Genomic DNA, 27,546 nt, shown 5'->3' with positions numbered 1-27,546 from the left:
GGATCATTTGCAAATGGAACAAAAAAAGAAGAAAAGAGGGAAATGATAGTAGGACCAGAAATACCCTCAACTACACACCATGAAGTGGCTTATGGTGTATAGATATAGATGTACAAGCTTTCTTTTCATATATAGCCAATTATTATGCATACATTTTCACCATTTTACACTCTACAAACCGCATCATGTTGTACATTAAATTACACCATGTTGTGATTCTTCAGTTTCTCCTGGCGTATTTGTTGCTCGAACAGTCCACGGGTATACTGCCAGTGGACACTGAACTGGCAGTATACCTGTGGACTGTTCGAGTATACCATGTTATTCACTCCCTGCCTGTTTCTGTAAAGAATGGCATGTGGTAAAAAAGTACACCTTCTTCTTCTTTTTCTCGAAATTTGGTACAAAATCCAAAGAAATTCTGATTGTTTGTAAAGTCCACAAGCGGCAAGACGCAGCCAATACCTTCGCTGCACAGTGCCGACAGTACTGTTACCGACGACTGTGCCGCTAAAGCGGAGTTACTGAAAGCAGTTTTCTGAAGTTCCTTCACCAGGGAAGATGAATGGAATATTCCAGAATTTGAAACACGAACAGCTGCTAGCATGAGTTTCTTAGAAGTAGATACCTTAGGGGTTGTGAAGCAACTCAAATCGCTTGATACGGGCAAGTCTTCTGGTCCAGATAGTATACCGATTAGGTTCTTTTCAGATTACACGGATACAATAGCTCCCTACTTAGCAATCATATACAACTGCTCACTCACCGATAGGTCTGTACCTACAGATTGGAAAATTGTGCAGGTCGCACCAGTGTTTTAAGAACGGTAGTAGGAGTAATCCATCGAACTACAGACCTATATCATTGACGTCAGTTTGCAGTAGGGTTTTGGAGCATATATTGTATTCAAACATTATGAATCACCTCGAAGGGAACGATCTATTGATACGTAATCAGCATGGTTTCAGAAAACATCATTCTTGTGCTACGCAGCTGCCTCTTTATTCGCTCGAAGTAATGGCCACTATTGACAGGGGATCTCAAGTTGATTCCGTATTTCTAGATTTCCGGAAAGCTTTTGACACCGTTCCTCACAAGCAACTTCTAATCAAGCTGCAGGCCTATGGGGTATTGTCTCAGAAGTGTGATTGGATTCGTGATTTCCTGTCAGGAAGGTCGCAGTTCATAGTAATAGACGGCAAATCATCGAGTAAAATTGAAGTGATATCAGGTGTTTCCCAGGGAAGCATCCTGGGACCTCTGCTGTTCCTGATCTGTATAAATGACCTGGGTGACAATCTGAGCAGTTCTCTTAGGTTGTTTGCAGATAATGCTGTAATTTACTGTCTAGTAAGGTCATCCGAAGACCAGTATCAGTTGAAAAGCGATTTAGAAAAGATTGCTGTATGGTGTGGTAGGTGGCAGTTGACGTTAAATAATGAAAAGTGTGAGGTGATCCACATAGTTCCAAAAGAAATCCGTTGGAATTCGATTACTCGATAAATAGTACAATTCTCAAGGCTGTCAATTCAACTAAGTACCTGGGTGTCTCATTGGCAGGACACTTAGAAGATGCAACAAGTCCACTAAAGAGACAGCTTACACTACACTCGTTTGTCCTCTGTTAGAATATTGCTGCACAGTGTGGGGTCCTTACCAGGTGGGATTGACGGAGGACGTCGAAAGGGTGCAAAAAAGGGCAGCTTGTTTTGTATTATCACGTAATAGGGGAGAGAGTGTGGCAGATATGATACGCGAGTTGGGATGGAAGTCATTAAAGCAAAGATGTTTTTCGTCACGGCGAGATCTATTTACGAAATTTCAGTCACCAACTTTCTCTTCCGAATGCGAAAATATTTTTTGAGCCCAACCTACATAGGTAGGAATGATCATCAAAATAAAATAAGAGAAATCAGAGATCGAACAAAAAGATTTAGGTGTTCGTTTTTCCCGCACGCTGTTTGGAAGTGGAATGGTAGAGAGATAGTATGATTGTGGTTCGATGAACCCTCTGCCAAGCACTTAAATGTGAATTGCAGAGTAATCATGTAGATGTAGATGTATATAATCCCATAGGTCTCAGAGTTCTTATGATCAATACATGATGTGAGTGTGTGATGAAATGATACTTTCTTTTATTCCTCTATGAAAACATTGTTGCAACATTAAGAATGACTCCCTTGGTGCACGGTGTTTCCTGCAGGAATTGTCAAATGTCTCGATTGTCTCATATTGGCTAAGTACAACATCATGAATTTGATCCTTTATGAAAGGTGAAGAGCACATTTTGTACTTTAATCCAGTATTATTTATATGCTGTCCAGTCACATTAACGCTGTCCAGTCACCTGTCAGAAGCCTGAATTAACCACCTTTTGCAGCTTGGACCACTGCCAGACATGCAGGAAGAGAGTTAATGAGCTTCTGGGAGGTACTGACATGGATGTGGAGCTATGCCAACTCCAGTGCCATGGCAGCCTGAATGAGATGTTCCCATAGATGTTTGATTGGGTTTAAATCTATAGAGGTTGGTGGCCAGGGGAGTTGAGTAAACTCATCCTGGAGCTCATCTAAACATTCACATACAATGTGAGCTGTGTGACATGTTGCAATGTCCTGCTGTTAGATGCCGTTGTGCTGACAGTTGATCTATTGTGCCTTCCAGAATGACATGGTCACCCAAACAATACCATGAAAACATTCCTCAGACCAAGATGCTCCCTCCTCTGGCCTTGAACCCTTCTGATGACTGTTGCAGGTTGTTTGCTTTCGGGTGTTTCACAGTGATGGAACACAAAATGTGATTCATCGAAAAAGGCCACCTGTCACCTCTTGGTGGATGTCCAGTTATGGCATTGGCATACAAATTCAAGTCTGCATTGCTGATGAAAAGGAGTCGGCATTGGTGCTTTAACCAGGCACCTGCAATGGAGGATCATACACAACAATGTTTGCTGAATGTTCATTGAGCATACGCTGTTGGTAGCCCCGTGGTTTATCTGGGTGGTCATTTGCATATCTGGTTCCCCATACACATCTCCACAGCTGACATGTATGCCATCATTAATGGCCCATGATCCATCACAGTTGCCTTGGTGCCAGTTGGATAGCACCATTTTTCCATATATGGTATACTCTAACCATGACAGCACACAAACAGTTTATAAACTTAGCTGTTTCAGAAATGCATCCACCCTTCCCCCAAAAGCCAATGACCAAGCACTTTTGTATGTCAGATAAATTACTGTTTCCACACTGCTAGGGCTGCTACCTGCTGTTTGTGAGTGGTGATTGATTGCAAGTTGACATCGAACATAGGCAGTGGTCCCATCAATGTGACTAGACTGTGTATACTAGAGACTTGTTTTTGGCTTGTTCGTCCATCAGCAGGTAACCAAATGCAATGGTTGTTCTGTTATAAAGGGATGGAAAAATCTTAACAAAATCCACATAAATCACACAATATCTCTTTCAGTCTTCTTAGCCATTTGCACTTCTTTGTATGATGCAACCCACTGATAAGTTATTTATTTATTTATCTTGTGAATCTAGGACTGTACAGTGTACGAAAGATATTGGACCATTCATTAATTACAATACACATTCCTTGATTTTTTCTTTTTTTCCAGACATAATTTTAACAAAAGATGAAATCATACAATATTTTCTTACTGTAAACATTTTATAAAAACAGTCGTCGGTGATGCTCAGACTGCCGCTGTTTAGTTTTTCTTTTATAATATTTACATTTTCAAGTATATGAATATGTGGAAGTGGTAGTATTTTATTTTTCCTAAATAGTGACTTGCATGATGATGTTTGATCTAACCATTCCATTAATCTAATGATATTTTTCTGCAATCTAAATGATTTCTGACTAGCTCCACAATTTCCCCAAAACACTACACCATATTTCAATATTGAATGAGCATAAGCAAAGCAAAATATATGGTCCTGAGATTATCATGTGATAAACAGTTTCTTATTATTCTGATTACAAAACATGTTTTGCTCAGTTTTTTGTTCACATAGTCCAAGTGTGTATCCCATTTCATATTTTGTTGAATCCATATATCGAGAAATTTTGTACTCCCTGTTTTTTCAATTTTTTGTTCACTTATTTATAGAGGAGGATTAGCTGGTGTCCTTTTCTGGGTGGTGAAAATATCCATTGCAACAGTTTTTTCCAGATTTATAATCAAACTGTTTGCATCAAAGTACTGTACTAGCTTCTCTGTGATGGCCTTAATGTCATTTTCAAAGTTTTCTTTTCTACTTTCTGTTATTAAGATGCTGGTGTCATCTGCAAATTGATATATCTTACTGTTTTTACTTCTATGTAAATCGTTAACATATAGCAAGAACAGAATTTGACCCAATAGGGAACCTTGTGGAACTCCATGTTTGACCACTAATAACTCTGATGAGTTTTGACTGTCCCATGTACTTCATGTGTTATCTCTATGAGCTGTTTTCTTTCATGGAGGTATGATTTAATCCAGTTATGCGCTGCTCCCCAGTTCTGAATCTTACCTAGTAATTTATCACGATTGATGGTATCAAATGCTTTTGACAACTCTAGGAATGTACTTGAGGTATGTTCCTGCATATCTAGAGCCAGTAGAGTTTCATACAGAAAAGAAAAGATTGCTTTTTTCAGTAGAGTGATTTCTCCTAAAACCATGTTGAGTTGCTGTTAGTATATTATATTTATTTATGAAATCTGACAGTCTTTTATAAAAGAGTTTCCCTAGAATTTTAGGAAACACACAATAAAGAAACTGGTGTATAGTTTGACACCTCTTCCTGGCTTCCTTTTTTGTGTAGTTGTTTAACTTCAGCAATTTTTAAACATGTTGGAAAGCTGCCAGTTGAGGAGGACAGGTTTACGGGATACATCAGTGGTTCAGAAATTAAGTCAACAAATTTTTTTACAACAAAATCTGGTATGTTGTCTATTCCTCATGAATTTTTTGATTTTAGAAGCTTTATGTCTTGCTGTACTTCTTGTGTATTAGTTGTTATGAGAAATATTGTTTTTTTTCTGCCTGTTCAATTTTTGACGTTATTTGTGAGGGATGTTTATGGGTGACCTTTTGCTCAATAAGTTTTTCTGTTACATTTACAAAATAACTGTTAAATGTTTTAGCTACTTCCTTTGGTTTGCAGATAGCGTGCAAATTTTCATTCAACTGTATATTATTAGTTTTTGTTTTGTTACTTCATGTTTCTTTCTTTACAATATTCCAAACAGCCTTCATTTTATTGGATGCATTTCTTATATATCTGTCATTTTCCATCCTTTTGGCACTTTTTATTATTTTCCTCAGAACTGTTGTATACTTTGTAAAATACCTATCAAATTCTGGTCTTGTGTGACATGTTTTTGTAACTCCGTAAAGGAATCATTTCTCTGCACGTGATTTTCTGATACCTGTAGCGATCCATTTGTTTGTGTGAGTGAGTTTTGGCCTCCTAATTTTAAGTGGAAATGCTACATCAAAGTGATATTGAAGCACTCTGTCTAGAGGCCACATCATCGGGACCATCTGACCGCCATGTCATCCTCAGTTGAGGATGCGGATAGGAGGGGTGTGTGGTCACCACACCGCTCTCCCGGTCGTTATGATGGTTTTCTTTGACTGGAGCCGATACTATTCGGTTGAGTAGCTCCTCAATTGCATCATGAGGCTGAGTGCACCTCGAAAAATGGCAACAGCACATGGCAGCTGGATGGTCACCCATCCAAGTGCCGGCCACACCCGACAGCGCTTAACTTTGGTGATCTCACGGGAACTGGTGTATCCACTGTGGCAAGGCCATTGCTCAAAATTATATTTAATTGTATCCATAAAGATACTAAATTTGTCAGATATATTTCCAGCACGATAAATTTGTTCCCATGATTCTTTCTTTAAATGATTTCTAAAGATTTCAATATTCTGATCATTGTAAGATCTGCTCTCATATGTACTTGTCAGTTTGGTGGCCTTCTCACATTCAGTATTGGTTTGTCCATAGTGGTCTCCAAGTGCAGTCTTTATTATCTCTGCTTTGTAATATTATTGATTAGAGGTAATTATTATTTGGTCTATTGTGGATTTTGTAGAGCAAGTTTCTCATGCTGAGGAATGTATTGTGATTTTCAAGTTATAAAATACTAAGAGATTCAATAGTTCTTATTTTTTGGGGTTTGCTAAAGTCTGTGTCGAAATCCCTGAGTGTGAGGAGTGTTTGTTTATTTTTTTACAGTTAGAATTAATGTGCTGAACAAAGTTTTTTGAGTCTGGTGGTGGTGGTTAGTGTTTAACGTCCCGTCGACAACGAGGTCATTAGAGACGGTTTTTGAGTCTCGATCAGGAGATCTGTAAAGGCATACTACAGTTATTTTATGTGATGGTAATTCTGTGGATGATATTTCAAAATCTCTTTCACTATTTAGTGTCTTTAGTTGTTCTGTATTTTTGTAAGCTATTCCTTTTTTGACAAAGATGCAATTTCAACCACATTGAAGTTGCTTTCAAACACAAGTATAGGCTGCCAGTTCATAGTTTGTTATGTTCACTGTGTGCAATATATTCTCTCTTAACCAGTGCTCATTAAGACATAGCACAGAAACACCATTTAATTCATTTGAAAGCATTATTTCCAGTTCTATTAATTTATTGCAGAGAGACTGAAGATTCTGATTACTACAGTATATACTGCATGAGAGTTTTACAAGTGATAAGTGACTATATTTGTAAATGAACAATACCCCAGAGTAAGTCTCTCTTTGAACCTAAGTGTCACACTGCATTTTCTATTAATAAATTTACAAAGACCAATTGAACTTTGCATAGATTATGGACTTATTCTCGAAACTACAAGATTTAAGAGGAGACTACACAAGTTAATGTTAAAATGGGGAGTGTCAAGTAGACCATTTTGCAATGGATAAAAAGTACCACAAGGATATCTGTAACGTCCAAGTCCTTCATGGGGTGAACATCAATTCAAATCATTACATTTCAAAGACAAAAATTAAGTTAACCCCAAGAAAGAAAAACAAACCATCAAAACCCACTAGGAGGAGAAAGTATGACCCCAGCTATTTAATAAATAATGAGTTGTATTCAGAGAGATCCAAAACATTTCCAAGCAATGAACTGGGAACGATTACTGATAAACTGAAAAACATTGCCAAAGAGATTGCCCCTGTCAGAAGAAAAGAGAAACATGCTTGATGGAATGAAGAATGTGGTAAAGCAATACAGAAAAGGCACAAAGCATCGCTGAATGAGCAGCAAAAGAAAACAAAAATCTCGAGAAGAGCTAACTGTTGCCAGAAGACAAATGGCCAAGGAAGTCAGAAGAATCAAAAGAGACCATCGAAAAGAAATACTAAACTTCGTAGAGGAATAATTCAAACAACAAAAAACAAGGGAGTGTTATAGGACATTCAGAAAATATCAATCAACGTATACTCCACCACCACTAATGATAGAAATAAAAATGGGAAACTAGCGCATAATAATCAAGACAATGCGAACATTCTAGCTGATCACTTCAAAGAATTACTGAATGTCGAGGAACCAAAAGAATATCTAGATTTCGAACCAAATCCAAAAATCAAAACACATCCAGAGAAGATTACACCACCAGATCTCATTGAAGTGATTGAAGCAACTACATGGCTCAAGAACTACAAAGCAGCAGGGAAGAATCAAATGGTTACAGAGCTGTGGAAGAACACAAATAAACAAACACTTCAGAACCTCCATAAGCACATAGTAGACATTTGGAATTCTGAAAAAAAATGCCAAAAGATTGGAATACAGCTATAATTCATCCAATACTCAAAAATGGTGATAGATCGGATCCAAACAAATGTTGGGGGATTTCACTGCTTGATGTCACATATAAGAACTTGTCTAGAATTATCTTTACAAGAATGCAGGAACAACTCTACCAAGAACTTGGAGAATATCAAAGAGGATTTGATCCTGGAATAAGCTGTCCAGATCAAATTATTAGCCTTAAGTGGATCATGAAACATCAAAGAGTGAGAAACAAGAGGTTGGTCACCACTTTTGTTGACTTCAAGAAAACATATGACAGTATCCGTCATGAGTCATTACTTAAAATCCTTGCAGAATTTGGATTGCACCTGAAACTCGTTAATCTTATTGGACTCATCCTTAAGAATACTAAATCAAAAGTTAAATTCAGAGGGAAACTATCTGAATCATTTGAAATCCGGACGGGACTTCGATAGGGGGTTGGTCTCTCACCACTACTATTTAACTGCGCACTGGAGAAAGTCATGTGAGAGCGGAATAAGAAATGCCAACCAAACATAAAGATTGGCAGAAATATCAAATTCAATTGCCTGGCCTTTTCTGATGATCTAGCACTGCTCGCAAATAGTGTGGAAGAGGCTAAACACCAAATTGAAGAACTTGAAAAAATAGCAGCAAAGGTCTGACTACAAATCTCATTTGAAAAGACAGAAATGATGCCATCCTTCAAGGTTGAAACACCAACCATTACACTGAATGATAACAAACAGATTAAAATTGTAAATAAATTCAAATATCTTGGGGAGGTTATAAGTTGGAATTCAAATGAGAAAATGTCAGTAGAAAGCTGAACAACTAAGCTAAAACAAGTGCAATGCATCACCTGGTCAACATACAAGAAGATGTCTCTCAATAAATGCAAAAGACACTACCACTCCTGCTAGTGAAACACTGTTCAGGATGAACACCAAATCAACCACAGACAAAATACAGAAGGCAGATAGAAGAATCCTTAGAACAGTTATAAACAAAAAATACCAAGTAGAGGGACAGTGGTGACTATTACCTATTGAAGTTGTATACCAAGAAACTGAGTCAATAATTGACACAATACGGAAAAGGAGAGTTGCTTTTTTCTGCCACATTTCCAAACTACCAAAACCAGGCTACTGAAACAACTGTTCACTTACTTTTGGAAAAGTAAGACCAAGAACAACTGGTTCAAAGATGTTCAAGATGATTTAGGTGAGTTAGTCTTAACAATGCAACAAATTGAAGGCAGGGAAGAGAAGAAGATCCTGAAACACAGCGACACGAGATTTAACCTAAAGACATTTACACGCAAAAAATGCACCATAACTGATTTAGAAAGGGCAGCCAGGATGGAAAGGATGAAGAAGTTTTGGGAGCAGAAGAGGAAAGCCAAATCTACAACTAGCATTAAGACTTAAATGTATATGGATTGAACAAAGTGCTCAAATTTGGGTGTAAAATATGTAAATAAATAAATATATTTACATTAGTATGTACTCCATTTTCTCTCTGTTCATTTGATTATCCTTTAAATATTCATTGACTTAACTGGCTGGTTGATGAGGTCATTTTCAAATAATTTTAGGACTTGCAAATTGCATATTCATTACAGTGTATTCAACTGTAACTATTTCTTCTGCCATTTGAAATGTGCACTTTGGTACTTTTCTGACATTAGCAAAATCACTTCAGGCTGTTATCAAAATTGTTGTTGTGCATAATGAGAAAGAAGCATTGTCATTATACATACAAACAAATTGTTCTATAATTGTATGAGAATTTTTGTGAACATGAAGCAAATTCACTTAAGTGAACCCCAAGAATTCATAATTTTGTTGGCATTCATTTTAAGGATGCTTAAGTAAAAATAGGCCACGATTTTAGGCACATTACAGCAGGTACAAGTGATGAAGCAACACATTTACAATTGAATGACAATTCTAAAATTTTATAGAAAAAGATAGTTGGTTTCCACTTTGGTGTTGACAGTGAAGCAACATTTCATGTAAGTGACTGAGATAGTCATAGCACAGTCTGTGTATCACATATTGAGAATATTCATGCTATGCAGAGCATAAGTAAGATTCTCCTTTACTGTTATGTGTGGTCCTTTAGGTTTACAAGATAAAAACTGCAGTGGAAGAAAGTTTTGAGCTTTGGATAGGTATCATTGGAGACCAAGATAAAATGCTATGCTCTTAAACACCCACATCTGTGGACATTACACTCCAACATCTTTTTGTAGTCATGGCAACAGAAGGAATTTTTGTGTGAATATTGATAGTGTTAGCTATGCTTAGAAAAAAAGTGCCAATAAACTGATGAAAAAAGAACACAGTGTGCCTTGTATAATGGGTCTGAGCACTATGGGACTTAACTTCTGAGGTCATCAGTCCTCTAGAACTTAGAACTACTTAAACCTAACATAACCTAAGGACATCACACACACCCATGCCCGAGGCAGGATTCGAACCTGCGACCGTAGCGGTCGCGCGATTCCAGACTGTAGCGCCTAGAACCGCTCGGCCACCCCAGCCGGCCGTGCCTTGTATAGGACAGACTGCACTTGCAGTCCAATGAAATGTAAACAAAAGTAAAATGCAGTTGCGCTGCTTCAAGTCATGAAGGGCAAACATAAAACAAGGAAAAGATGAAAACCAAGGAAGATGATTGGTTGAAATTCAGCTACAAAAGATGTTTAGTATGTACAATATAAACAGTATCATCATCGAGATTATCAGTTATTGTCATCGACGGCTGAAAAACGACTTCTCCCAGAGTTTTACATACACTATGATCTCCGAAGATTCACGTCGATGTCGCTTCTTTATATTTTCTGTGTCACCTAATTACTTCCAATTAGTCCATCCGCATAGCCCCTTCTTATTTCCTAGGAGCCAGCAAAAAGATTCTTTGGTCCATCTGCCATCAATTTAATTTTCGTTATTGTCATTATTATGTCCTCCTCTGTAGGCTGTTCCATTTCAACTAGATATGTACCCTGTTGCTCACTCGGTAACTCTTAGTTTTTCAGTGCTTTTCACTTTAAAAGTTCATCTATCACTGGAGTTAAGTTAAAACTTGTAAAACACATTTATAGTTGACTTGCTGCTTTAGAGATATTTGAATGTCTTGGAAACTATTTACTTTACAAAAATCACTCCAGGTCAACTTTATTTTTGATTCTTTTTCTCTCCATCCAGTCACTGCCTTCAACTACTCTGTATAACAATGCATTGACCAGTTTTAAGATTTATTTGTCAATTTGCACTGTTATAATTCCAGTGTGTTGATTGTATATTATTTAATCTTATTGAAATTGAATTTCAGATCTACTTTCATACTGTATGTGTTAATAATCTGTTAACTTGCATTCCTTCTTTCTTTTCCTAGTTTAAGGATCTGAATACTTCCTCTAGGGCTGCTGAGAATACTTCTGTAGCTATGTAATCTCCTTGCCATAATCCTCTTTCAGTTCTGAACTTTACGCTATCCTTATGAAGTCTATTCCCACTGTCCTGATAAAGTGTAATAGACTCTATATGATTGAGAAATGCATTCTTCAAGAAAAACTAATACGTGTTGAACCAATATCCTGTCTTCCAAGGATTATTGGAACTGATCAGATTTTTTCTGTATTATTATCAACTAATAGGTAATGTTACATTCAGTGAGACAATTAAACTAGTATTTGGTGGAGAAAATATGGCAGCATCATTACTGAAATTTTAACTGGATTTGAAAGTTTTTGATAATTTTACTTACCATACAAACTACATTATTTGAGCCAAAGCTCTAAAGAAGAATTTTTATAACAGTCAGCTACATTGTCTATTTCTATAAATAATGAACAGTGCTTTCTATCCTCATAATTTTTTATGTAAATTCTTTTGTCAGTTTCTCTCTTATCAGTTATAAATGTGTTTCAGATGCATAACAATCACCCTCCCATGAACCATGGACTGTTGCAGGGGCAGCAATCTGGATGGTTGACTGATCTGGCCTTGTAACATTAACCAAAACAGCCTTGCTGTGCTGGTACTGTGAACGGCTGAAAGTAAGAGGAAACTACAGCCATAATTTTTTCTGAGGCCATGCAGCTTTACTGTATGGTTAAATAATGATGGCATCCTCTTGGGTAAAATATTCTAGAGGTAAAAGAGTCCCCCATTCAGATCTCTGGGTGGGGACTACTCAGCATGTCATCGTTATCAGGAGAAAGAAAACTTGTGCTCTACAGGCATCGTTATCAGGAGAAAGAAAACTTGTGCTCTACAGGTCGGAGCGTAGAATTCCAGGTCCCTTAATCGGGCAGATAGGTTAGAAAATTTAAAAAGGGAAATATATAGGTTAAAGCTAGATATAGTGGGAATTAGTGAAGTTTGGCGGCAGGAGGAACAAGACTTCTGGTCAGGTAAATACAGAGCTATGAGCTATGAACACAAAATCTCTAGTACCTTCCACCGCGGAAGTCGAACACACGCCAGAACAAATGGACGTGGTCAGCCCATAGAGGGCTCCGCCTCCGCGGCGGCTATTCCGCGCAGTGAGGGCGCCACCGCTACGCCACGTGCAGACAGCGGCCAATAGCCGCTCCCTCCGGTTTCGTATATACGGACCTGCTCTGCCCTAGTCCAGTCAGTCTGGTACTCGCTCTGGATTGCGTTTCTGTGTCGAAGGTTTCAGATAGATTATATAATGGTAAGACAGAGATTTAGGAACCAGGTTTTAGATTGTAAGACATTTCCAGGGGCAGATATGAACTCTGACCACAATCTATTGGATATGAAATGTAGACTAAAACTGAAGAAACTGCAAAAAGCAGGGAATTTAAGGAGATGGGACCTGGATAAACTGAAAGAACCAGAGAGAATTTCAGAGAGAGCATTAGGGAACGATTGACAAGAACGGGGGAAAGAAATACAGTAGAAGAAGAATGGGTAGCTTCAAGAGATGAAATATTAAATGCAACAGAGGTTCATGTAGGTAAAAAGATGAGGGCTAGTAGAAATCCTTGAGTAACTGAAGAGATATTGAATTTAATTGATGAAAAGAGAAAATATAAAAATACAGTAAATGAAGCAGGCAAAAAGGAATACAAACGTCTCAAAAATGAGATCAACAGGAAGTGGAAAATGCCTAAGTAGGGATGGCTAGAGGACAAATGTAAGGGTGTAGAGGCATATATCACTAGGGGTAAGATAGATACTGCCTACAGGAAAATTAAAGAGACCTTTGGAGAAAAGAGAACCACGTGTATGAATATCGAGAGCTCAGATGAAAAACCAGTTCTGAGAGGAGAAGGGAAAACAGAAAGGTGGAAGGGGTGCATAGAGGGTCTATACAAGGACGATGTAGCTGAGAGCAATATTATGGAAATGGAAGACGACATAACTGAAGATGAAATGGGTGATATGATACTGTGTGAAGTGTTTGACAGAGCACTGAAAGACCTAAGTCAAAACAAGGCCCCGGGAGTAGACAACATTCCATTATAACTACTGATAACAAAACTCTGCTATCTGGCAAGCAAGATGTATGAGACAGGCGAAATACCCTCAGACATCAAGAAGAATATAATAATTCCAATCCCAAAGGAAGCAAGTGTTGACAGGTGTGAAAATTACTAAACTATCAGTTTAATAAGGCACAGCTGCAAAATACTAAAAAGAATTCTATACAGACGAATGGAGAAACTGGTAGAAACCAACCTCGAGGAAGATCCGTTTGGATTCCACAGAAATGTTGGAACACGTCAGGCAATACTGACCCTGCGACTTATCTAAGAAGATAGATTAAGAAAAGACAAACCTACATTTGTAGCATTGTAGACTTAGAGAAAGCTTTTGACAGTGTTGACTGGAATACCCTCTTTCAAATTCTGAAAGTGGCAGGGATCAAATACATGGAGCAAAAGGCTATTTACAATTTGTACAGAAACCAGATGGCAGTTATAAGAGCTGAGGGGCATGAAAGGGAAGCAGTTGTGGAGAACTGAGGTTTGCTGACAACATTGCATTTCTGTCAGAGACAGCGAAGGACCTGGAAGAGCAGTTGAAAGAAATGGACAGAGTTTTGAAAGGAGGATATAAGGTGAACATCAGCAAAAGCAAAACAAGGATAATGGAATGTAATCAAACTAAATCAGGTGATGCTGAGGGAATTGGATTAGGAAATAAGACAAAGTAGTTGATGAGTTTTTCTGTTTGGGAAGCAAAATAACTGATGATGGTCAAAGCAGAGAGGATATAAAATGTAGACTGGCAATGGCAAGGAAAGTGTTTCTGAAGGAGGGAAATTTGTTAACACCAAGTATAGATTTAAGTGTCAGGAAGTCTTCTTTGAAAGTATTTGTATTGAGTGTGGCCATGTATGGAAGTGAAACATGGACGATAAATAGTTTGGACAAGAAGAGAATAAAAGATTTTCAAATGTGGTTTTACAGAAGAATGGTGAAGATTAAATGGGTAGATCACATAACTAAGGAGGTACTGAATAGAATTGGGGAGAAGAGGAATTTGTGGCACAACTTGATTAGAAGAAGGAATTGGTTGATAGGACATGTTCTGAGGCACCAAGGGATCATCAATTTAGTATTGGACGGAAGTGCAGAGGGTAAAAATCATAGAAGGACACCAAGGCATGAATACACTAAACAGATTCAGAAGGATGTAGGTTGCAGTTGTTACTCAAAGGTGAAGAAGCATGAACAGGTTAGAGTAGCATAGAGAGCCCCATCAAACCAGTCTCTGGACTGAAGACCACCACAACAACAACAACAACAACAATTACTTTTGTTAACTGTGCCACTTACAGTTTTTGTTTAATGCACATCACTTGTTTTACTTTGAAATCACATTAAAAATTTAGTTAATATAATTACCAAGATACTATAACTTTTTTCCAGTGGTGAACCGCTGAAAAAGAAGAAACGATTAGATCCTGCTATAATAAAGCACCGAGAAGAACGCCGAAAGAAGAAATTAGAGAAACAAATCAGAAGGTTGGAAAAACATGCTCGACAACTTAAACCAATTGATGAAGTTGAGGTTCCACTGAAATTGGTTGATCAGAAAGAGTAAGTATTAGCAGACAGATGCCTTTGACATGCACATTCTTTGTATTCATGTCGCTTTCAACTCCATTATTATGTACTGTTGTAAAATATGCTGTTCAGTCACAGGATGCTTAGAATTTACATTTATAAAATTCATGTTGTACTTACAAATATTATGAAATAAATGACATATGCACATAGTCATATGCCAGATTATTTGACTTATTTTTGTATGAAAAATAACTAGTAAGATTATGAATTCAGTAAATATAGCTTCTGTGATACTACAAACATGTATATTCATTTGTCACAGGTTGTATGCTCGCCCACCTCCTGAATTGACTATAGAGGAAATTGACCGGAGATCTTTACTAGTGAAAGATTGGGCTCGATACAAATACAAGCAATCATTGTATGATTTACAACAGATTGATCGGCAGTTATTTTCACAACAACAGGCCTTGGATGAGCTGCGTAAGGAATCAGAGGAACTGTATCAAGAAGCCATTCAGGTTAGATTGAAGCATATTATTTTGAGCCAATGTAGTTAAGTTTAAAAAACTATTTATTTTATGGGAGTACTATGGTCAAGTTTTGGCACACACTGTTTTAATTTTCATTATAACATTTATTCATCTTAATCACAACTTTATATGATAATGACTGTATATGATTGATCAGACAATTATTTTCAGATTATTAAAGCCTCATTACCGTGAGTTACTTCTCAAAAGTAGCATAAAACCATTTTTACTTATACTACATGTTTACTTATACTGTTTCGGACAAGTTACTCATTGTAACATGTTTGTAATGACCTGAATATGATTTGATTACTAGGCCATTCAAAACCATTCATTCTTGTATCAATCTTACGCTAGAGATGTATGCAGCAAGAATATTATCTAAAGTTGATGATGCTTCACAGACTTCTTTCCATGTCAGATTTGTATTCAGTCTCAGGCTTTTGAAGACTTCTTCTGTCATCATTCCTAGGAGATTGTAGTTGGCTATTAGATACTTTATTTATATTTAAAAACAAAGATGATGTGACTTACCATACGAAAGTGCTGGCAGGTCGATAGAAACACAAACAGACACATACATACACACAAAATTCAAGCTTTCGCAACAAACTGTTGCCTCATCAGGAAAGAGGGAAGGAGCGGGAAAGACGATAGGAAGTGGGTTTTAAGGGAGAGGGTAAGGAGTCATTCCAATCCCGGGAGTGTAAAGACTTACCTTAGGGGGAAAAAAGGACGGGTATACACTCGCACACACACACATATCCATCCACACATATACAGACACAAGCAGACATATTTAAAGACAAAGAGTTTGGGCAGAGATGTCAGTCGAGGCGGAAGTGCAGAGGCAAAGATGATGTTGAATGACAGGTGAGGTATGAGTGGCGGCAACTTGAAATTAGCAGAGATTGAGGCCTGGTGGGTAACGGGAAGAGAGGATATATTGAAGAGCAAGTTCCCATCTCCGGAGTTCGGACAGGTTGGTGTTGGTGGGAAGTATCCAGATAACCCGGACGGTGTAACACTGTGCAAAGATGTGCTGGCCGTGGACCAAGGCATGTTTAGCCACAGGGTGATCCTCATTACCAACAAACACTGTCTGCCTGTGTCCATTCATGCGAATGGACAGTTTGTTGCTGGTCACATTCATGCGAATGGACAGTTTGTTGCTGGTCATTCCCACATAGAATGCATCACAGCGTAGGCAGGTTAGTTGGTAAATCACGTGGGTGCTTTCACATGTGGCTCTGCCTTTGATCGTGTACACCTTCCGGGTTGCAGGACTGGAGTAGGTGGTGGTGGGAGGGTGCATGGGACAGGTTTTACACCGGGGGCGGTTACAAGGATAGGAGCGAGAGGGTAGGGAAGGTGGTTTGGGGATTTCATAGGGATGAACTAACAGGTTATGAAGGTTAGGTGGACGATGGAAAGACACTCTTGGTGGAGTGGGGAGGATTTCATGAAGGATGGATCTCATTTCAGGGCAGGATTTGAGGAAGTTGTATCCCTGCTGGAGAGCCACATTCAGAGTCTGGTCCAGTCCCGGAAAGTATCCTGTCACAAGTGGGGCACTTTTGTGGTTCTTCTGTGGGGGATTCTGGGTTTGAAGGGATGAGGAAGTGGCTCTGGTTATTTGCTTCTGTACCAGGTCGGGAGGGTAGTTGCGGGATGCGAAAGCTGTTGTCAGGTTGTTGGTGTAATGGTTCAGGGATTCCGGACTGGAGCAGATTCGTTTGCCACGAAGACCTAGGCTGTAGGGAAGGGACCGTTTGATGTAGAATGGGTGGCAGCTGTTATAATGGAGGTACTGTTGCTGGTTGGTGGGTTTGATGTGGACGGACGTGTGAAGCTGTCCATTGGACAGGTGGAGGTCAACGTCAAGGAAAGTGGCATGGGATTTGGAGTAGGACCAGGTGAATCTGATGGAACCAAAGGAGTTGAGGTTGGAGAGGAAATTCTGGAGTTCTTCTTCACTGTGAGTCCAGATCATGAAGATGTCATCAATAAATCTGTACCAAACTTTGGGTTGGCAGGCCTGGGTAACCAAGAAGGTTTCCTCTACGCGACCCATGTATAGGTTGGCGTACGAGGGGGCCATCCTGGTACCCATGGCTGTTCCCTTTAATTGTTGGTATGTCTGGCCTTCAAAAGGGAAGAAGTTGTGGGTCAGGATGAAGCTGGCTAAGGTGATGAGGAAAGAGGTTTTAGGTAGGGTGGCAGGTGATCGGCGTGAAACAAAGTGCTCCATCGCAGCGAGGCCCTGGACGTGCGGAATATTTGTGTATAAGGAAATGGCATCGATGGTTACAAGGATGGTTTCCAGGGTTAACACATTGGGTAAGGATTCCAGGCGTTCGAGAGAGTGGTTGGTGTCTTTGATGAAGGATGGGAGACTGCATGTAATGGGTTGAAGGTGTTGATCTACGTAGGCAGAGATACGTTCTGTGGGGGCTTGGTAACCAGCTACAATGGGGCGGCTGGGATGATTGGGTTTGTGGATTTTAGGAAGAAGGTAGAAGGTAGGGATGCGGGGTGTCGGTGGCGTCAGGAGGTTGATGGAGTCAGGTGAAAGGTTTTGCAGGGGGCCTAAGGTTCTGAGGATTCCTTGAAGATCCGCCTGGACATTGGGAATGGGGTTACCTTGGCAAACTTTGTATGTGGTGTTGTCTGAAAGCTGACGCAGTCCCTCAGCCACATACTCCCGACAATCAAGTACCACGGTCGTGGAACCCTTGTCCGCCGGAAGAATGACGATGGATCGGTCAGCCCTCAGATCACGGATAGCCTGGGCTTCAGCAGTGGTGATGTTGGGAGTAGGATTAAGGTTTTTTTAAGAATGATTGAGATGCATGGCTGGAAGTCAGAAATTCCTGGAAGGTTTGGAGAGGGTGATTTTGAGGAAGAGGAGGTGGGTCCCGCTGCGACGGAGGACAGAACTGTTCCAGGCAGGGTTCAATTTGGATGGTGTCTTGGGGAGTTGGATCATTAGGAGTAGGATTAGGATCAATTTTCTTCAAGGCAAAGTGATATTTCCAGCAGAGAGTACGAGTGTAGGACAGTAAATCTTTGACGAGGGCTGTTTGGTTGAATCTGGGAGTGGGGCTGAAGGTGAGGCCTTTGGATAGGACAGAGGTTTCGAATTGGGAGAGAGGTTTGGAGGAAAGGTTAACTACTGAATTAGGGTGTTGTGGTTCCAGATTGTGTTGATTGGAATTTTGAGGTTTTGGAGGGAGTGGAGCTGGAAGTGGGAGATTGAGTAGATGGGAGAGACTGGGTTTGTGTGCAATGAGAGGAGGTTGAGGTTTGCTGGAAAGGTTGTGAAGGGTGAGTGAGTTGCCTTTCCGGAGGTGGGAAACCAGGAGATTGGATAGTTTTTTGAGGTGGAGGGTGGCATGCTGTTCTAATTTACAGTTGACCTGTAGGAGGATGCTCTGAACAGCCGGTGTGGATGTGGGAGAGGAAAGATTAAGGACTTTTATTAAGGATAGGAGTTGACGGGTGTGTTCATTGGCTGAGTTGATGTGTAGGTGAAGGATTAGGTGGGTGAGGGCAATGGATTGTTCAGTTTGGAACTGGTATAGGGACTGATGGAAAGAAGGGTTGCAGCCAGAGATGGGAACTTCAAGTGTGAGGCCTTTGGGGGGTAATGCCAAATGTCAGACATGCCTGAGAAAATAGAATATGGGAGCGTAATCTGGCTAGGGCGAAGGCATGTTTGCGGAGGGAATGTAAATAAAACTTAATGGGGTCGTTGTGGGGGTGTTGTGAGGGTGACATGGTATTAGAAGGTGGAAAGTGTAACATGAGGAAATGAAAATGAAAATAAAAATATATGGGGAGGGATAAAGGTGGACTGGAAAGTAACTGGAGATCTGGTGTGAAAAAAGGCGAAACGGTGTTGGTTACAGCTGGGCTATGTTGGACTCGGGTTGGTAGACAACGATGTGCACAAAGGTTAGGTGGTTGTGTTGCGGTCAAAACACGTTAGAGGACGGAGAAATTCGGGAAAATTCCAAAAAAACTGCGTGTAATATATTAAAAGGAGTGGTTTTGTGGTGGCAGATTATGAAAATGAGGCTAACAATTGTCTGACGAAGAAATAATGACGTTAAAACCTGTGGGAAGCGGCTAAAAATTATCAGTGATGTGGGAAAAACGGAAATGGAAATGAAGCGAAAGTTATTAGAACTAGCCGAAATGGTTGTTTAAGAGGTGAAAGGAACTGTTTGTGAACTAGAAATGGTGGATTTTATAGCGGCGGTAGTGTTGAAAGCGGCAAAAAAATTTTTTTGGTTATGGTTTGGAAGTGGGTTACATATTATTGAGTATATATAGGCGGGATAAAATTGTATAGCAGATTACGGTAAAAAGGAGGAGGTGAATACAAAGTGAAACTACTGGCAAATACAGAAAGAGAAAATAAGACGACAGAAAAGATTTCGAAATGCAACAGTGACAATAACAAACGTAATTGTTGGGTTCAAATTAATGATATCAATATAATAGAGGGAAACATTCCACACGGGAAAAATATATTTAAAAACAAAGATGATGTGACTTACCATACGAAAGTGCTAGCAGGTCGATAGAAACACAAACAGACACATACACACACACAAAATTCAAGCTTTCGCAACAAACTGTTGCCTCATCAGGAAAGAGGGAAGGAGCGGGAAAGACGAAAGGAAGTGGGTTTTAAGGGAGAGGGTAAGGAGTCATTCCAATCCCGGGAGCAGAAAGACTTACCTCAGGGGGAAAATAGGACGGGTATACACTCGCACACACACACATATCCATCCACACATATACAGACACAAGCAGACATATTTAAAGACAAAGAGTTTGGGCAGAGATGTCAGTCGAGGCGGAAGTGCAGAGGCAAAGATGATGTTGAATGACAGGTGAGGTATGAGTGGCGGCAACTTGAAATTAGTGGAGATTGAGGCCTGGTGGGTAACGGGAAGAGAGGATATATTGAAGAGCAAGTTCCCATCACCAGAGTTCGGATAGGTTGGTGTTGATGGGAAGTATCCTCCGTCGCAGCGGGACCCACCTCCTCTTCCTCAAAATCACCCTCTCCAAACCTTCCAGGAATTTCTGACTTCCAGCCTTGCATCTCAGTCCTTCTTAAAAAACCTTAATCCTACTCCCAACATCACCACTGCTGAAGCCCAGGCTATCCGTGATCTGAGGGCTGACCGATCCATCGTCATTCTTCCGGCGGACAAGGGTTCCACGACCGTGGTACTTGATTGTCGGGAGTATGTGGCTGAGGGACTGCGTCAGCTTTCAGACAACACCACATACAAAGTTTGCCAAGGTAACCCCATTCCCGATATCCAGGCGGATCTTCAAGGAATCCTCAGAACCTTAGGCCCCCTGCAAAACCTTTCACCTGACTCCATCAACCTCCTGACGCCACCGACACCCCGCATCCCTACCTTCTACCTTCTTCCTAAAATCCACAAACCCAATCATCCCAGCCGCCCCATTGTAGCTGGTTACCAAGCCCCCACAGAACGTATCTCTGCCTACGTAGATCAACACCTTCAACCCATTACATGCAGTCTCCCATCCTTCATCAAAGACACCAACCACTTTCTCGAACGCCTGGAATCCTTACCCAATGTGTTACCCCTGGAAACCATCCTTGTAACCATTGATGCCACTTCCTTATACACAAATATTCCACACGTCCAAGGCATCACTGCGATGGAGCACTTTGTTTCACGCCGATCACCTGCCACCCTACCTAAAACCTCTTTCCTCATTACCTTTAGCCAGCTTCATCCTGACCCACAACTTCTTCACTTTTGAAGGCCAGACATACCAACAATTAAAGGGAACAGCCATGGGTACCAGAATGGCCCACTCGTACGCCAACCTATTCATGGGTCGCTTAGAGGAAGCCTTCTTGGTTACCCAGGCCTGCCAACCCAAAGTTTGGTACAGATTTATTGATGACATCTTCATGATCTGGACTCACAGTGAAGAAGAACTCCAGAATTTCCTCTCCAACCTCAACTCCTTTGGTTCCATCAGATTCACCTGGTCCTACTCCAAATCCCATGCCACTTTCCTTGACGTTGACCTCCACCTGTCCAATGGACAGCTTCACACGTCCGTCCACATCAAACCCACCAACAAGCAACAGTACCTCCATTATGACAGCTGCCACCCATTCCACATCAAACGGTCCCTTCCCTACAGCCTAGGTCTTCGTGGCAAACGAATCTGCTCCAGTCCGGAATCCCTGAACCATTACACCAACAACCTGACAACAGCTTTCGCATCCCGCAACTACCCTCCCGACCTGGTACAGAAGCAAATAACCAGAGCCACTTCCCTTCAAACCCAGAATCCCCCACAGAAGAACCACAAAAGTGCCCCACTTGTGACAGGATACTTTCCAGGACTGGACCAGACTCTGAATGTGGCTCTCCAGCAGGGATACGACTTCCTCAAATCCTGCCCTCAAATGAGATCCATCCTTCATGAAATCCTCCCCACTCCACCAAGAGTGTCTTTCCGCCGTCCACCTAACCTTCGTAACCTGTTAGTTCATCCCTATGAAATCCCCAAACCACCTTCCCTACCCTCTGGCTCCTATCCTTGTAACCGCCCCTGGTGTAAAACCTGTCCCATGCACCCTCCCACCACCATCTTCTCCAGTCCTGTAACCCGGAAGGTGTACACGATCAAAGGCAGAGCCACATGTGAAAGCACCCACGTGATTTACCAACTGACCTGCCTACACTGTGAAGCTTTCTATGTGGGAATGACCAGCAACAAACTGTCCATTCGCATGAATGGACACAGGCAGACAGTGTTTGTTGGTAATGAGGATCACCCTGTGGCTAAACATGCCTTGGTGCACGGCCAGCACATCTTGGCACAGTGTTACACCGTCCGGGTTATCTGGATACTTCCCACCAACACCAACCTATCCGAACTCCGGAGATGGGAACTTGCTCTTCAATATATCCTCTCGTCCCGTTACCCACCAGGCCTCAATCTCCGCTAATTTCAAGTTGCTGCCACTCATACCGCACCTGTCATTCAACATCATCTTTGCCTCTGCACTTCCGCCTCGACTGACATCTCTGCCCAAACTCTTTGTCTTTAAATATGTCTGCTTGTGTCTGTATATGTGTGGATGGATATGTGTGTGTGTACGAGTGTATACTCGTCCTTTTTTCCCCCTAAGGTAAGTCTTTCGGCTCCAGGGATTGGAATGACTCCTTACCCTCTCCCTTAAAACCCACTTCCTTTTGTCTTTCCCGCTCCTTCCCTCTTTCCTGATGAGGCAACAGTTTGTTGCGAAAGCTTGAATTTTGTGTGTATGTATGTGTCTGTTTGTGTTTCTATCGACCTGCCAGTGCTTTCGTATGGTAAGTCACATCATCTTTGTTTTTAAATATATTTTTCCCGCGTGGAATGTTTCCCTCTATTATATAGATACTTTATTTAGTTTGACAAATTATGTCATAGAGATGTCATGAAGTTACAGAACTATAGAACTTCTTACACTGCCAGGGATTATGTCTATGTCTATAACTGAACATTGATACCGACACTGAAGCATTTATTGAAAAATATCATAGCAAAAAGAAGCTTTGTAAGGGATCTTTGGATTCTTGCACCAAGATGCCACGACATTTACTCCCTAATGGTATTAAAGGTCAATAAATGAGTGAATTTAGCCTGAAGTGTGCAATTCACAATTACAATCCTAAAAGTAAAAATAATTTCCATTTAGGTTTTGTGCCCCTGCCTAGGATTCAAAATAGTGTTTAATATTCTGGTGCAAAAGCCATAGCAGTGTCATAAGAATGTTAACTCATGTCAGTAGGCTAAATGTTCTTAAACCTTGGGCTTCAAGTGGCATCAGTTTATCAAGGAAACTAAGAGAGGACTTTATTTAGCTCAAAGAATGTTCATTAATTTATTCATTCATGCACTACTAGCTTGTGAGCTATCACCTTTTTCCTTGGTTTTGCTGCAGCTGAAGGTGTATGTTTTTGGACATCTCTGTGCAAGTGTGTAATGCAAGAGATTGTATACTTCACTGAAAAAACAGTGGTAGTTCAGAAGTTCCTGGAATGTTTTCAGCTGTTACATGTGCCTATAAGCTACAAAATAATCAACAATAGGAGACTAGTTCTCTTCCTCATTTTTGTTCATCATCAATGTTTTTTTCATTTGTACTACTTTGTCAAGTAAGTGTCAATGTCTTGTTTCTTCATTCATGCACTACTAGCTTGTGAGCTATCACCTTTTTCCTTGGTTTTGCTGCAGCTGAAGGTGTATGTTTTTGGACATCTCTGTGCAAGTGTGTAATGCAAGAGATTGTGTACTTCACTGAAAAAACAGTGGTAGTTCAGAAGTTCCTGGAATGTTTTCAGCTGTTACATGTGCCTATAAGCTACAAAATAATCAACAATAGGAGACTAGTTCTCTTCCTCATTTTTGTTCATCATCAATGTTTTTTTCATTTGTACTACTTTGTCAAGTAAGTGTCAATGTCTTGTTTCTTCATTCATGCACTACTAGCTTGTGAGCTATCACCTTTTTCCTTGGTTTTGCTGCAGCTGAAGGTGTATGTTTTTGGACATCTCTGTGCAAGTGTGTAATGCAAGAGATTGTGTACTTCACTGAAAAATTGTGGTAGTTCAGAAGTTCCTGGAATGTTTTCAGCTGTTACATGTGCCTATAAGCTACAAAATAATCAACAATAGGAGACTAGTTCTCTTCCTCATTTTTGTTCATCATCAATGTTTTTTTCATTTGTACTACTTTGTCAAGTAAGTGTCAATGTCTTGTTTCTCTGCTTTTAATCTGCAATAACTGGATAGTGAACTAAATGCAATCATATCCAGCATTTCTCATTTAACTATTTAATAATTTTCAGAAATACATACTATATCTACACGATTCATTGGCAGTAGTTCTTCTAAGCAAATCTTAAATTCATTTTAATTCTTTAATAAGTCAAAGTAACAAAATTACTTTAATCCTCTATTATTTTGATTAGTTCTGGACCTAAATTTTGAATGACACAAATTGCCCTTTATATTTTAGTCTTAACTCAGAGTTCACCCTAAAACAGGTGTTGCCATCAAACACTTCCCTTTTCCAGTGATCTACTGGAAATGCCTAGTAAATCCTCGCCTGCTGATAGGAGCAGCAGAAATCAAACCTAAGCTTGATTCAGTAACTGACAGAATCAGTTGTTCTAACTCACCGGCAACCTGCTTCATAAGTATTTTCAGTTTTGGCATATTTCATAATTTTCGTTTTCAGAGATATTGCTTTTGATATTATACTTCCTTGTCCCTTCTGAACTATTTACACCAATTTAATCATCTATTCTGATTAAAACAATAGCAATTAGAAACATTTGCCACACTTTCAATGCATTCTTACAGTACTTACATTCTCTTCTTCTCTGTTTCTAGTGTCATCATCTGTACTTTCTTTCTGTGCTATTCTTTTAACAACATCCCATATTTCTTTTAATTTATTCTATGACCTGCCAGTTTCATATATGCACACTGCTCATATTTCTTGTATAGCATTTATTTTAAACCTATGAAAATGGTAGGTTGCTATTCACCTTAAATATGATATGTTGAGTTACATACAGGCACAAGACTGAGCTGTTGACCAAAGTGTTGTCATTTATTAGATCCCCTTTGTGTTTGAATCACTTTGATACATGCTGCGCTCCAATGTTTCCATGATGTTTCATGGTATCATAAATTATTATCTTTTTGATAAAAAGTTTTCAGAAACAATTACAAATTAATTGATAAATGTGATGAATTTAGCATGTAAGAAAAGATCACACTGTAATGAATAAGTCATGACAAGTGGGAATTTGTGCCAGACTGGGACTTGAGCCAGGCTTTCGTGCTTTTTGCGAGCAGTTGCCGTACCCATTAGAATATCTGCACCTCCATGCCTGATTCAAAATTTCTTTGTTACTGATGCTTCCACCTGATTGCTAAACATTACGACCAACAGGTTCTCCCGCATTGTATGTGGAAATACCTAGGAGCACTAGAGGAAAAGAATTTGTGGATGACCAGCTCTCCCTGGTTTCACTTCAAGTAATTACATCTTCATGTATTTCATCACTATTGACATACTTTTTTCACTTAATTCAATTCATAAATTCCCCAAGGGGCAGGGTGAGCCATGTTACTCTACTGGCTCTGTTCTCCAAGAGATGTTTTTCTCTAGTATCCCATGGGAGAAACTCTAGTAGTAATGTACAGAAATCATTGGTGGAAATGTCTGAATCAATGAGAGTTTGAGTTAGGCTCAGATAAAGTAATAGGTAAGGGGCCTCTTTGTAAACAGCAGGAAATCATGGTCTGAGTATCAGTCTGGCACAAATTTTAAGTGGTAGTGACATATTCATTACACTGTAGGTTGATCATTTCTGTATTTTGTCAATGATATCATTCCATCATTAATTTCATCACTGTCAAACTATTTTGTTGCATTTAATTCATGTAAGAGCTGTGATATGTTGTGGTAGTATCATCTTGAGCTAGTCAAGTGCGAAAATTTGTGTAGCAGTTGGCACATCGTTAGTCACTTCTTTACATAACATGTTTTAAAGTGATGCTAAACCAGGAAGACTCCTTTTTTGTTTGACAGTTGGAACATTTTTTTTATATATAAATATGAAAGTTCCTCCCTTCAGTTTATTGGGTCTACATGAATATAGAGATAGTTGAAAATCTCCTGCATTAAGATTTTCTAGCATTATGTTACCTCAGCTAGGACAAGACAACATTGAACATTCATTACTATTGCAATTCCTTGTATTAAAATATAGACAAGTGTGTCTTTTTTAGTCCTCTCAGTTCGTAGGACTGCATTTTTTATGTAATAAATCTGTAGTACAACTGTCTGGAACTCTTGCGTTTGTAATAGCGTCTCCATCAGCATAATGATTTTTTGAAGCACAGAGAATTGATCTTTTCATGCTGGCCCTCATTGCTCAAATTTTTTTCTGTGTTCTGGCTCTTTCAGAAAATTTCTTATTCAGGTTTGCATTTATGGAGAGTAAGAGAATGCTGTTGTCATCCACAACCTGAGAGAATCAGATATAAGTTCTTCAGTAACTGCAATACTTCACAATTTTATTAAGTTATGGCCTAAATTTCCAAAAATACCTCTGCAGTCATCTGTGTGTTGTTACCAGAAAGTGCTCATTTGTTCACTGTCTTTGTTACATGAAAAATGATGTGGTAGCAAATAAAGTATTATGTGACCAACTATCAGAAATAAAAAATTTACGAGATATGACAGGGGAAATCTTCAAATTAAGGCCAGTTGCTACACTAAAATTATTTTCCTTGAAGCTGTACAAAGAGAAAGTGGACATAGTGTAATTAAAAATCACTACATTATTCCTGAAACATAACAGAAAAAAATACACACAAAATGTCATTGTAAATATCGGAACCTTATATTTTCAAATTCCCTATGTTTGAGCCTGAATATTACTCACAATTTGCAGTTGTTGTGGTAACATCACAACAACATAGTAATTATTGCTACACAATGAAATATACTCAAAATTTCAATCTGGATGTCCCAACTATTTATGATAGTGTTTACAGAGGCAGCGTATTTTAATATGCTGCACTTTACATTCATTGGCTAATTTGTGATGAGCTGTAAATTGATGTCTGTAAACATCAAGCCTAGAGGAAAATTGTTTTCTGTTAGTTCATTTTATATGAATTATTCTTCTGATAATGAAAATTCTAAGAAAGAAACAGCAAAGATGAAGAAAGGCAACCAGTTACCTCTAATGGAGTATTGGATGATCTGACTAAATCAAAGAAAAATGAAAATATTTAGGAGTAACCAAAATGAGATTAGTGACAAATTTGCTATTGAAATTGGGGACTGTATGATAGAGGAAGTGGCACTTTAAAACTAAAGTAATAATGATGGATGAGCAGGAGAGATGTAAGAATCAGAGCAGCACATCAAAAAGAACATGTATCTCCATAAGAAGTTTACTAGTATGAACATAGACCTTAATTTAAGAAAGTAATTTCTGAGAATGTATGCCTGAAGCACAGCATTGTACAGAAGTGAATCATGGACTATGGGAAAACTGA

At 39.5% G+C, this 27,546-nt stretch overlaps 1 protein-coding gene across 1 annotated transcript in view; it reads left to right on the top strand.

The window, feature by feature from the left end:
- The window catches only part of LOC126480815 (prefoldin subunit 3-like), a 46,145-nt gene that overhangs the window by 15,806 nt on the left and 2,793 nt on the right, over positions 1–27,546 (top strand). The window contains exons 3-4 of the mRNA XM_050104144.1: positions 14,721–14,891; positions 15,184–15,382. Coding sequence (XP_049960101.1) covers positions 14,721–14,891; positions 15,184–15,382 — 370 coding nt within the window. The remainder of the gene's footprint in view (positions 1–14,720; positions 14,892–15,183; positions 15,383–27,546) is intronic.

The sequence above is a fragment of the Schistocerca serialis genome, chromosome 5 (genome assembly GCF_023864345.2).
Source record: "Schistocerca serialis cubense isolate TAMUIC-IGC-003099 chromosome 5, iqSchSeri2.2, whole genome shotgun sequence".
Taxonomy (NCBI): Eukaryota; Metazoa; Arthropoda; class Insecta; order Orthoptera; family Acrididae; genus Schistocerca; species Schistocerca serialis.
This window is presented reverse-complemented; position numbering and strand designations above follow the sequence as displayed.